General features: G+C 47.9%; 1 protein-coding gene across 8 annotated transcripts in view; it reads left to right on the top strand.

Moving 5' to 3' along the window:
* The window catches only part of SORBS3 (sorbin and SH3 domain containing 3), a 683,012-nt gene that overhangs the window by 603,066 nt on the left and 66,715 nt on the right, over positions 1-13,231 (top strand). For all 8 annotated transcript variants that reach the window (XM_069617708.1, XM_069617705.1, XM_069617709.1 and 5 more), the window contains 3 exons: positions 843-957; positions 4,652-4,777; positions 9,040-9,666. In XM_069617708.1, coding sequence (XP_069473809.1) covers positions 843-957; positions 4,652-4,777; positions 9,040-9,666 — 868 coding nt within the window. The remainder of the gene's footprint in view (positions 1-842; positions 958-4,651; positions 4,778-9,039; positions 9,667-13,231) is intronic.

Below are 13,231 nucleotides of genomic sequence, written 5' to 3'. Positions count from 1 at the left end.
TGTGCATAGACCCTTCACAGGGACAGCGAGCCCCACATTAGGCACAGAATGCCCCCAAAATCCAGAGAGACCCATAACGGGTACAGTCTATTTGTATGTATAGATGGCCTCATCTTGGACCAAATACCGTATAATTGATGGAGCCTGTGCCCAGGGACACAATCCCTCAACACACAGAAGGCCCCACAGCAGAAGGTCAGATTACTCCAATATCCGGGGAGCGTCATTTCAGGGACAGTATGCCAGACCCTTACACACAGAGAGTCCCTCCGCAGGTAAAGTTCATGCAACATCCGGAGAATACCGCCCCAGGAATTTGGGACCCACAACTCTAGAGAGCACTCCCTCTGTTGGGCCTCTACGATGTATCCATTCCATACATGCGGTACAACGCTCATTCATCGCCAGGTTTTCTTTTTGCTGAGTTTTTTCCTGCTGATTTTTGGCTGAAAAAACGAATCGAAAAATATGAGAGTGGTGGGGTAAAGGGATATAAGGAAGGTGTAGGGAAGGTGGGGAATAGGTAGTGAAACACTGGGATGGGGAAATTGGGGGGACACCCCAAATAAAAATATTGGTGGCAAAAAACTCAGCGAAAAAAAACCCTGGCGATGGAAGGACCCAGAACCGTACATCCATAGAGACACACAGCAAATGGAGAAAAGAACATCATGCCACGAGTCGCCCCTGCATCCTGCTGGTCTATCCGTCTGGAGACGGTGTACCCCAGCTTTGAAGAAAGGCATGGGGATAAGGCACCCCAACCCCCAGCGTGCCCTTGCTATTGAACCCCCATAAATGCAAGCTCTTCTGTCTTCTCATCCTTCCCTATTACCTTTCAGGGAGCTAACCGTGCAGAAGGGCGACATTGTTTACATCCACAAGCAGGTGGATAGGAACTGGTTTGAGGGGGAGCATCATGGGAGAGTGGGTATCTTCCCCACCAACTACGTGGAGGTAAGGAGTTGCTCGCCGGCTTACCCATTTAAGGGGTCGCAAGGGGTGCTTGTCACACAGTGCAAAGGTAAATGTCAAGGTTTGGTATCTACGCACAATAAACTGGAGCCAGGACAGTGATGGAGCATTAGGGCTGTGCTCACCTCAGTGTCTGCTCCTGACCATAACATGTCACCATGCACAGTAAAGTTTCCAGTGATGAACTTGCATGTCACCGGACATAGGAGATGTTGAATTTCCCACCACCTGAGAAAGACGAGAAACCCAGCTGGGATTCGCCTCTAGATATTACTTCCCCCAGAGATGTGCCCGCTCCAATCCAACAAGCCTCTTTGTGTCTGTCTTAAGACGCACCACATTAGGAGTTAGAAAATGCCACCGACAGAAAAGGCTTCTTTAAGAAGAAAGTTCAGAAAAGAAGAAAGCTAGTCTTGGCTCAGAAGACCAGGGCAGCCTTCTCTTGGCTAGTGTTTGCCGTGAGCTCTCTCCACAGCCAACAAAGAAACAGGAACTCACATTTTTCAGAGAGTCACCCCATCTCTGAACTGCGGCCACTGGAATGAGGAGAGGGAGAGTTCTGGGCTGGGCAGGCGTGTCCCCTATTTCTCTGTGTTCAGATGTGGAAGCATCTGCTTTAGCTGATGTATCAGAATACTGAAAGGGCAGCCGTGCTTAATTCTGGGCTGCAATGTCTTTGGTTGCTTGGTGATCAGAGTCCTGTTGTACATTGTTTTGACGTCAGCTTTCACTGGTTTCTCTGGTGTCAAATTTCAGGGGCCATTTCTATCCTGGACAATGCTGGTCTGTCCAGTGTTGCATTGGGGCCACAGCCATATTTGATTACAATCTAGGACTAGGTTTTCCATGACTACTCTGGGGGGTAATTTTGAGGGTCATTTTTAGCGTATGCCAGTGCCTGGGCTATCCCAGACTGCTCTGGGGTCAGGACCATGCCCTACCGTAGGTTGGGCAGTCCATGGTGTGAGCTGAAACTTTGCTTGTCACAGCGGCAGTCTGCTCCCCACTACTCTGTGGTGTGAGAAAGCCACTGACCATATTCATTTTGTTGGGGGAAAATATAGATTTAACATACACTACCATTGTTCCCCTGTCACTCAGGCCCAGCTGTTCATGGACAGAGGTGCACCAGGGGTGTATAAATGCTAAGCACAGAGAGTAGTGCTGTGGGTGTTTGGAGACAGGGTGGGAGAGCATTTGAGATGTGCTGAGGAGAGGAGAGTGAAACAGAGACTGGAGAAGAGGTGTTGGAGAGGAGAGGAGGACATGAGGATAGGAGAAGAGCAGCAGGATGACGTGCAGAGAGGTGGCAGAGAAGCAGATCTTCCACATCACACTCCACCAACAAGACACTACGGAAAGACACCAGACACCAACACACATCACACCCCACCAACAAGACACTACGGAAAGACACCAGACACCTACACACATCGCACCCCACCAACAAGACACTACGGAAAGACGCCAGACACCTACACACATCACACCCCACCAACAGGACACTACGGAAAGACACCAGACACCTACACACATCACACCCCACCAACAAGACACTACGGAAAGACATCAGACACCTATACACATCACACCCCACCAACAAGACACTACGCAAAGACACCAGATACCTACACACATCACACCCCACCAACAAGACACTACGGAAAGACACCTACACACATCACGCCCCACCAACAAGACACTATGGAAAGACACCACACACTTACAGGAATATCCAACTTGAGGAACTGTAGCTGGCCTGGGACATGCCTCGACCGCCCCAAAGAGACGCACCAGAGACAGTACAATTGTTTCCCTTCCCCGTAAGATGCCCATGGACATTTCCTTTCTTTCATTGTCAGCTGGACATAAACCTCCAGACTTTAATATGAAGAGACAGCTGGCACCAGAAACAAAAAAGTAACTCCTGCCCGAATCAATTTAAGCCTAAGCCAAAATGAACTGTCATTGAAGGTTGGCCCCAGAGCATATGCAGCATTTGAGAGAACAAGGTGGTGGGTTTACGTTGGTTACGCTATACTTTTGGTTTCCTTTCAATTTGCTTAACATTGCATACATCCCCTAAGAAACTTCACCTGCAATCCAACTCCCTTTCATCTCAGGTCGTGCATATCCTGCCTGTACTTTGAGACCCCCTCTTTCTTTGTGCGATCTACTTGCTTGGTGGGTCTGCTGTCTGGCTGGAATCTGTTATCGCTAATCTGCTATTTTGTCTACATTCTGTGATGTTCGAATTCCCTTCACTGGGATCGTCCTTTTTTATGCAGACTGTTCTCTTGGTTGTTCTGCATCCTTTTGGGGTCTGCCATCTCAATGTAGGCTGCTCGCTTTTTGGTATATACTCTTTTAGTGGGGTCTGATCTCTTGTCCTTGATGTAACATTAGCTCACTAAAGTCTGGTTTCTACTAGTAGGGCCTGCTCATGGTCGCTTCTATTGCCTTGCAGTCTGGCCTTAATGATCATTGTGGAATAATCTCTTACAGCAATATGCTTTCTTGGTAGTTTCTGCTCTCTTTGTTTGTGTTGATTGTATTACTGGAGGTTGGCTCTCTTAGGTGGACCCTGCTCTTTTTATGATACCTCTGTTCTCAATGGGGCCAATTCTCTTGTAGGTGCCTGTTCTCTCAGTGGTACCTGCTCCTTTGGTGGTACCCACTCTCATGGCGGTGTCTGCTCACTCAGTGGGCCCTGCTCGCTTATTGCAAGCCTGCTCACTCGGGAAGTCCGATTTCTCAGGAGGTCTGATTTTTCAGGAGGTTTGATAGCTCTTGGGATTTCTGCTCTGTAGGTGGAGTTTGCTTTCTTACTGTGGTGGTGTTCTCGCTCTTCTTGGGACCTGCTAGCTTTGTGGATCTGCTGTCCTGGTGGAATCTGCTCTCTCTGAATCTGATTTCCTGTCTTCTTGTATCAACATTCTTCCAGGCCTACTTGCTTTGAGTGGTGTTATCCTTTTCAACAGTCTTGGATATTTGTGTGGACAACTTCCCCTTAGCTAGCACACTTGTTGGCATCCGTTTGATGTTATATACTCTTTTGGTGGTGTTAGCCCTCTCGGAAAGAGTGCGTCTTCTTTTTGTGGGGGCTGCTTTAGTCGTGGGAGTTGCTCCCTATTCAAGGTTTGATCCCTTTGTTGGGTTGATGGTGCCTGCACTCTTTGTATGGTCTGGTCAGTCGATGAGGAATCATTCTTCTTAGTGGCTTGGTGGCATTTTAGGCTCTTGGTGGTGTCTGCGCTCATCATTGTCTCTGCTCTCAAGTCCCAGAGAACTCTCTGTTAATGGGGACTAGCCTCTGGGGTGTGCTTGGTCGCACTCTGGGGGTGGTTCCTCTCCTGGTTTGAGTCTGTTCTCTGTTTGGGGTTTATTCTTCTCTTGGTAGGATCCCCCCGCCCCCTGCATGCAGTCAGCTCTCTTGCTTGAGGTGAGATCCCCCGGTGGATCTCAACTTTCTATGTGGTGTCCTCTCATGGCGGGGGTCCCCTCTTCCTAGTGAGTCTTCTCTCGTGCTGAATGCTTTGTCTGCATGGTCCCTATCGCTGCCCTTTGTGGTGTTGCATACTCTTCTGCATGTCTCTTGCTTTGTGTTCTTTTTCAGATCTGGGTGGTTTTCCAGTGTCTCACTCCTGATCTCTTACCCGTCTGTCTCTTTTGACAGGTCCTCCCTCCGACGGAGATTCCTAAGCCCATCAAGCCCCCCACCATCCAGGTGCTGGAGTACGGGGAGGCGGTCGCGCAGTTCACCTTCAAGGGAGACCTGCCTGTGGAGTTATCTTTCAGAAAGGTGAGGCGCGAGTCTGCTGCTGCCCGTGGAAACTGCGGTGCGGCATGGGTCCCCCAGAATTCCAGCAGCCGGGGCCCGACGGAGTAACCAAAGCCGCCATGCAAAAAAAGCACTAGGAGCCCCAAATTACACTGTGTGAGTGAGCATTTCAAACATGCCTGACCTTCTCAAGGAGAAATATGGCGAGTGCTGCCCGCTACAACCACATTTCATGGCATGTTTGTCCAGGTCTGTTGGCTGACAGGCTGTAGAGTTTGGAAGCAGTTTAAAGGGAATATTGTGAAATAAACCAATACTTCATGGTCTGCTAAAGTACTCTGGAGCATTACTCATCTGGAGCAGCAGAAGCTTTTATGTGCCAATCTGACCATTCTTTGGCCTGTGCAAATACTGAATGCACATTAGGCAGAGGGCTTTGCCACTCGAGAGATAATGTCTTCGGATATTGTGCCCAAGGGAACAAGGGGCATAATGAATCGTGTGAAAGGAAAAAGAACATGTGTGCCAGGAGATAAAAAGCCCATCACTGTGTAGGCCAGCGAAGAACCCTGCAGAATTATACAAGAAAATCAGGTGGCATCAGAATTCATTTTGTCATATGCCAGGATGCTGCATTCATATGCCAGGGAGCATACTGCCAGTATAGCTATAGATCATGTTAACAATCTTAGGGTGTTACTCAATTGTGCCCCTTTCCATACGGTTAACACCAAAAAGCACTCAAATCCCGGACACAATTTACTGGTCTCAGGGTGCTGTTTGAAAGCCCTTCTGTTTTATTTGTCTGATGGATGTTAGAGACTGACTGAGCATAAGGCTTGCCACAAAGGCGTTTTACAAAGGAGTAGAGTTTTGCAGTGTTGAAGGCCTCCCTGCCTATTTTACTATCACTATATAGGTCAAATGTTAAAGACATTTTATGATGAGGGATTTGGGAGCACCCCCACCCCAAACAATTATTTACAAAGAAGAACATGTCACATGTTTTGTAATACTTGTGACTTGCAGTTCATTTATGAATATTATATGTTAATTAAAGTGGTTTGTGCGAAGACATACCAAGACATGTTAGGGAGGAAAAGGGTGTACTGTTAAACCATCCTGGCCAACTACAGAGCGATCATTAAATGCCTTCAAATTCTAATAAAATGTCACCAAACTCTTACTTTAACCATGAAATGCCACCAAATCATTATGGGCCAGCACGACATCTGCCTTTTCCAGTGGCGAATGCCTTTCATTCCTGCATTCTATGCAGGTTGTGTGTGCAAGCATGTTTTTTTTCTGTCCTGCGTGGAGGTATTTGGGGCATGAAGATTCTCAACATGTGTCCATTACTGCCTTCAAGAGCACCCTTGCTTGGTGGTCTGTGTTTGCGTGTCTTGTGGAGAAGACAGGGCTCAGTTTAGTTTTTCGGATAAATGTAAGGGGTTTGGTCAGCAGGACTGTTTGTTCTATTATATTAGTTGGATCGCTGACGATTGACTGGAGCTGTAATTTGGTTTGGGCCCTGCTTGGAAAAAAGATGTTCTCTTTGGTTTTGCTCTTTCTCAACCGTTCTGCATCTTAGCAACACTGCCTGTTGCGTGAAAGGCCTGATATTGCTGTCATTTTTGCCTCTTTGGGTGGTGTGAGTGGATTCCTCTCCTGTGGAAGAAACACTGAACGTTTTGTGCTGAAGTTACAAGTTTGCCGTTCCGGAAACAAGGATGCCGGTAAGCTCACTGGCACCCTTGTTTCTGGACCGGCGAACTACGAGTTTGCCTGCTGGGGCCGCTGTGCCTGACAAGTCTGACCCTGCAGGGGGCAGCAGCCACATTAAGCAGACTCTTCACGGAAGCGCCGGCACCGTTAGCAATGGTGCCAGTGCTTCCGAGTCCCCACTCCCATAGAGTCCTGTTGGACTCTACGGGAATGGGGACTACCATTTTACCGGCATCTAGCTTGCCTTTCCGACGGGACTTGTAATGTCCTGGTAGCCCTGGCAAGCTAGGTGCTGTTAAAATGTCATGAGACCGGCGGCAACCCGCCAGTGGAACCGGCAGGGTTACCGCTGGACTCCTAATGAGGCCCAGTGTGTCCACACAGTGAATAGAGGATTGTTGGTTTCTTGTGTCATCCAATGTGTATTTGTTGATACCTGGGCTGCAAGGCCAGTGGTTTGGGATAGGAAGTTGCAGTTTGAAGTTCTGGTGCGTGATTCTTCGTGTTGTTTTTTCTCATCTCACCTGTATACTTTGGTGCATATTACTTTTCTTTCCCATGCTGCGATGTGTGTGGCGGTGAATATGGTGGTCGTGTGTGAAGTGGTGTTTCTCCTCTTGTGCTTTCCTTCTCGTGGATGGGATTATGGAGAAGTTATGGCGTTGGCTTTATCTGACTGTGCCCGTGTTCATCCGTGTACCAGGCAGGTCTCTTGGGCATTTTTCTCTGCCTCTTGTATAGTAGGGCCCGTTGTCAAGATCTGTGCACACTTGACAGTGGTGTTGTGCTCCGGAGTGGCAGTCTCTAGACCTGTGGGTGGCGGACGCAGGTAGAAGGAGTTTTGTGTCCGTTTAGTTGGTTGTGTTTTGCAGTGTTTGTAGCCCATTGGATGTGGCGGGTTCGTGCTGGGTTGTGGCAGGAGCAAGGTCCAGGGGTGGCAGCTCTAGGCAGGAGGAAACCAGTTTATTTGGTGTTTGTGGAGGTTGTATTGATAGTTGGTTCCAGGTGCTGGGAGTCTGCGTGTAAAATATTTTAAATATTGCCAAATTAATTGATTCAAACCCACAATTCTAGGTTTGATTATTGAGTAAATGCACCCAAGTGGGAGGCTGTGATATTCAGGAATGTGCACGCAATGCTTCCGTTTCCCAGCATGCACCAGGGCGGTCCAATAAGTAAGATACGTTGTTGTGCACCAGGAATCTTCTTTAAATGATCAGATCCACCCCACCCTCAGTAATCCTCACCACACCGGATTTGCTCCATTACTTCCCAATGCACGGTGCATGTATAGACGTCACTGATCATTCACCAATGCTCCGTACTCTCCCAGGTTTTGCCAGTCGCTTGGTAATAGTCAGCGCGGGCACACATAGGCCCGATCACTCGGCGATGCTCAGGAGGAGGTCATGCTGAATCCATCGCTCTGTAATCCCTGGCACATCGCCGGAGTTGCCCCACGGCTCGCCGGCACTGCACGCCCAGATTTGAACCATCACTCGGTAAGGTGGAGTGCATACCCCGAGGTGGTTCATGTTTTTATAAGCAGCCAGCACGGTCCGATTTGGCCCATCATGCAGTAATTTGAATGAATCCCCGGTACACGCTGATATTTCCCCATTCACTCAACAAAACTCACTGCATGGAAGATTTGCACATCACTCAATAACCCCCAGTATATGCGCAGGATTTCCCCAACACCTAATAATCTTATTGGGGTGGCTTGCGCTTTTTGTTACGCCAAGCCCAACGGTCCACGCCTTTGCATTTCATGGGTCCTCCTTAATGCCACAGGCAGCAGATAACTTTCCTCACTCCTTGAGAACCAGGCAACAGCACCACATCACAAGGGAAGTCAGAAGTTGGCCCTCTCTGGGCAGGGGCATTAGGCCGTACTGTGACTAGATACGAAGAAGATGATCCCGCCTTCCGGCTCTAGCGCCTCCTGCTGTAGTGATTAGCTGTGTCTCCCCCTAGAGCCAACCTGTGGGAACTGCAGTTTGTTAGATCAGCTCCAGACTGTCTACTGGCCAGCCTGCCTGAACCACCTTCTCTTGCACAATCTCTAGCCCAGTGTGCAGGCCAAGAGGGGGCTGTTTCTGCTTTCTTTTTTATAAGGCACACGACAGGAGGGGTGACCAGCACCCTTTTGCTCTCTGTGATCAGCTCCATGTAGATTTGAGAAGATGATGATGGCCAGCACAGCAGCCCACACCGCTGAGGGAGCGGATGGCACCCTCCTTCCATTCCAGCTCACCCCAGTTTGTGCCTTCCTCACAGTCCCCCAACCTGGAGGGGACTAGAGCGAGAGGGTAGTTCCTGCAGGCCCTGCTGCTCTTTGCAAGGTTCACCATAGAGAGTGGCAGCAGGGAGCTGGCTGGCTGTGAGGGGGCTGTAGGGAATGGGGTATGAGCTCGTGCTCCGGGTGAGCTGGAAAGAATGATGGGGAGCATAGGCTCTGGAGGAAATGCAGATGAATGATGTAAGAGCACTGGTGGAAGCAGAGACCCTCAAAGGGCCAGTAAGGGTTCTTAACGTTTGACACCTCTTTTCCACAGGGGGAGCAGATAAGCCTGATCCGGCGAGTGGATGAGAACTGGTACGAGGGCCGTATTTCTGGCACCACCCGCCAGGGCATCTTTCCAGCCAACTATGTGCAGGTGGTGAAGGAACCACGTGTGAAGGCATCGGAGGACGCACCCGGCTCCCCCAGCCTGACAGCATCCGGGCTCCACGGGCGCCTCAGCCCGGCTGTGTCTCCCTCATCACCCGCGACTCCTGCTGCTCGGGGCTCCTCACCAAGGTCTTCCCAGAGCCTCTTGCCCAACTCTGGGGTGGCTCTGCGCTCTTTGGACTCCCCGACAGCCTTGGCCATGAAGAATTCCCACTCTCCTCTTCCTCACAGAGGTGGCTCGCCGGGCCTCCAGGAATGTGACTCAGGCGTGCTCTCCTCCTCCCCTCGTGGCTACACCTTCACCTACCCGGCACCCTCCAAAGGGCAAGCGCCAGCAGTAGCCACTGGCAACCAGCTGTCCAAGAATCTCCAACAGCCATCTCCAAATCACACCCAACGAGGGCCAAGTCCGGATTTGAGGGAAATGGGCTTGCAGAGTCCAGGCGTCCAGCCTAATCGCCAGCAGTCCACGCGTTCTCCAGCACAGCCCGTTGGAACGCTCCAGACACAGGTAAGTGCATATGAGGCTGTAATAAATGTCATTGAGGGGGCACTGTATCCACTACTTGAATCGGATTTCCTTTTTCTCTTTTCTTTCACTTGGCAGACACAGGGTAGGTGGGTAGCATGCCCTGTAGTGCATGCGGCTGCCAACACTCCGTCCTACCATCTGCCAGGGCACTTCCGCTGCACTCAAGCAGGTTGGCTCACAGTGTGACTCTTGATGCCTCAACTGGAGAATGGGCTACAAAATGCAGGCATACGGGGTTGTTAGAATTTTCCTGCTGCGTTACAAATGCCAGTAAAAGTGCAGGTAAATCTGTTACCAGCACTTTCACTGGGAAAATACAAGTTTGCCGGTGGGGGTCACTGATTTACCTCCAGCCAAGAGCTAAAGTTAAATCAGGCCCCAACCAGCAAAATAAGGCAGGAACTACCTGCACTGGCTAGCGGTGCCGGTAATTCCTGAAATCCCCTCATCCCAGTTCTATGGGACTCCATGGAATGGGGATTTACCACCCTCTCTGCCGCCTGCAATATCCTGGTAATACCGGGAAATTAGGCGGCAAAAAATGGCAGGTAGGTTTGCCGGAATCCCGCTGGAATTACCAGCGGGATACTGCAAAACCTATAATGACCCCCATAGTATTACCAAACATTTCATAGCATTTCCATATCAATGCATATATAAGGTATAAGCGGTACAATTACCGGCAAACCAATGTCTGTATTTTATTTTTGTTTGAATGTATTCGTTTTTCAAAAATCATACAATGCCAATGGGGATAAAACGCTGTACCATTAAAATTAGATGGCTGGGCACTTCCCCGTTCTCTTCTGGTACGCAGCCAGCATGATACATAGGCACATGCCAGAGTCTTAAACGTAGGCTAACGCCCAACTGCTGTAACCACAACACACACCATTGCCAGTGCTATTAGTGGGCAGCGGGGCAGCTGGCACATGGCGAACAGGACAGGCCGGCCAGCAACAACACCACGAGATGCAAGGACAGGGAAAAGCCCACTGCCAAGGAGGAGTGCATGTACTGAGTGCCAACCTGTAGAAAACCTTGCTGCAATGTTTGATGCAAGTCAATCAGTTCTGTCACTTCTTTTCTATTTTATGTTTGCATTTGTTCATCTCTCTACTATAGGAAGTAATCACTATCACTCTATTTTCTATAACTAGATGGTGACAATGTTTTCAGTTTCCAGCACCACCATTCTGAGGTGGATGGAAGTATTGCTTCCCTGCAGCAAAAGCTGCTTACATTTCTCATTGTGGGAGAAAAAAGTGCATCAGTGGCAGGACAGGCATTTCCTAAAAGACTGCCCATTTTCTAATTTGCCAAAGTGTCCTTAAGCTTTCAGCAATGTAGACAAGTGGTGCTGCAGTCTGGGAAATGCAATTTTTAGACAGGCAAAAGGGTTCAGCAGAGGATAATCACACCTCAGCGGTGTCATAGTTTATCTCCTTTTTTTACATGCACATGCAAAACCAACACTTCTTAAAGGAGAAGTCCCTTGCAGTGTCTGCCCTGCATTCCTCATGGTTGCTAAGGATGTTTTCAATCAGTAAATCAGGTACATGCAGGTTATCACTTTAACAGAATTTGGTGATTTCAAGGAAAGTGCTCATCCCTCATGGAAGAAAACATTCCTTTTTTTTGCATGCACCTTAGAAGCAGGTACCCAGTCATCTTTGGGACAGAAATATAATTTCCTGCAGGTTTTAGAATATTGCAGTGGTGGGTTGTGAGGGGTCAGTAATGCGAGGCAGTCAATTGTTCGATGAGTTATCAAAACATGCAATTTTATTCTCAAAATAAATGTAGTAAAATGCCTCACTATTCCTACTCTGATAATGATTTCCCTGCCTAACCAAAGCTAAGGAAAAACACTCCAACACAGGACATTTGGCTCTCACACTAAGCAACAAATGCACAAATAAAATATATGGCAATGCAACATAACATAAACAAGTTTCCGAATAACCGTCTGATGCCCTGTGTGCATTCCCTTCCCCAGGGTTCAATGTCAACTCTGCTAATGTTCAACGAAAGAAAGAAATGTCTGAAATCAGTTCTTGATGTTTCAAAGCCAAAGTAAGGTGTGTTAACCAAAGTTCCACTGATAGCAAATCTTGTTTTCTTGGTGAAATATCCACTTTCCACTTCCACCAAAAAGCACCAATGGTAATACCAACCACAATGATTTGTCACCTCTTCAAGAAGACTTGTCACAGTTAAAAAGAAATGCAATATCCCCAACTGTCAGTGAGACACAGTTCTTGGTTAACAGTTTGTATTTCATTAGGTACAGGTTTTGTATTCACAATAGGTATATTTGTCAGGGTGACTTCACAGTGCTGCTGCTTCCACTTCAACAACGTCACTTCTACTTGATTCACCATGAGTACAATCACCTTTGTTTCATAGTACTCCACTTTGTTTAGGCTACTACAACGTTGCATCTACTGACAACCAGATATACCATGCAGCTTCAGCATGTTGGACAACCACCACAACTTCAGTGATTTGTACTACTAGACAGGCTTCGACAAGCTTCACTTTAAAGTTCTTCAACGCCTTCCAGTAGGCAAGGCACTGTTCCTCTGACTATCTCTCTTCAAAACAGGTAACCTCTTTGCCTCTCTTGTCTATCTGCCACAATAACAACCTGAGTTTGCCTTTAAGACCCACTTCTATCTGTCTTCCACAGTCTTTGGCACTACAGGCTGTGTCAACTTCAAAATAGTTTTATAAGCAGCCAGTTTCCCTTCCCCAACTTTATCAGCACAAGTAATTACCCAGAAGCCTTGGTGCCACTCTCGTAGCTTCAGGTAATGCTTGCCCACATGTATGTTAGGCCAGTTGAAGTGTTATTAACTTCACAGTAACAGTTAGATTGCTTTTTAACTCTTGAGAAAGGCTGGTTTCACTTTTAATATAGGGAGGCTCTTGGCTTGGGCAATGCGTGTTTTCTTCTTCAATACTATATGCACTTTAACTTCTTATATATGAGAAGGTATGCCACGTTAAAGTAAAGAACAGAGTTAAGTCTTTCTTTAGGAATCACAATTAGGCACACACCACTCTTAGATATAGTTTTCACAAGGTAAAGATTTCTCCAATTGTTTTATAAAGATTAGGTATTCAGTAATGGCCTTCACAATGTTCACTCTTCTTAATTAGTGACACGTGACCACTCCTTCAGGTAAATACAGTCTGTTAAGGGTTTAACAATGGGTTTAAGCAGCATTCGCTCTCCTCATGAGTAAAAGGACTTTCCTAATATACAGAAGTGCAACTTTTCCACTGTTCATGTACTATAAATTCAACTAACAACTTCAGCTCGCTTTAAATCACACACGAGCAAATAGGGAACTGGATACTGTTGCCGGTAATGCTCGTGCAAGCTATTAGAACGCCAGGCTTCACTCACCGGCTTCTTTAACACTTGCTATGCGGATTGCACCACTTCCACAACTTCTGTCACAACTTCTACTGCTTCTGGCTTCTTAGGGACCCACACTCTTCCTCTCTGAAGGTGTCTTCATTCCAGCCTCACGTT

Source organism: Ambystoma mexicanum, chromosome 10 (genome assembly GCF_040938575.1).
Source record: "Ambystoma mexicanum isolate Mex_15411 chromosome 10, UKY_AmexF1_1, whole genome shotgun sequence".
Classification (NCBI taxonomy): domain Eukaryota; kingdom Metazoa; phylum Chordata; class Amphibia; order Caudata; family Ambystomatidae; genus Ambystoma; species Ambystoma mexicanum.
This window is presented reverse-complemented; position numbering and strand designations above follow the sequence as displayed.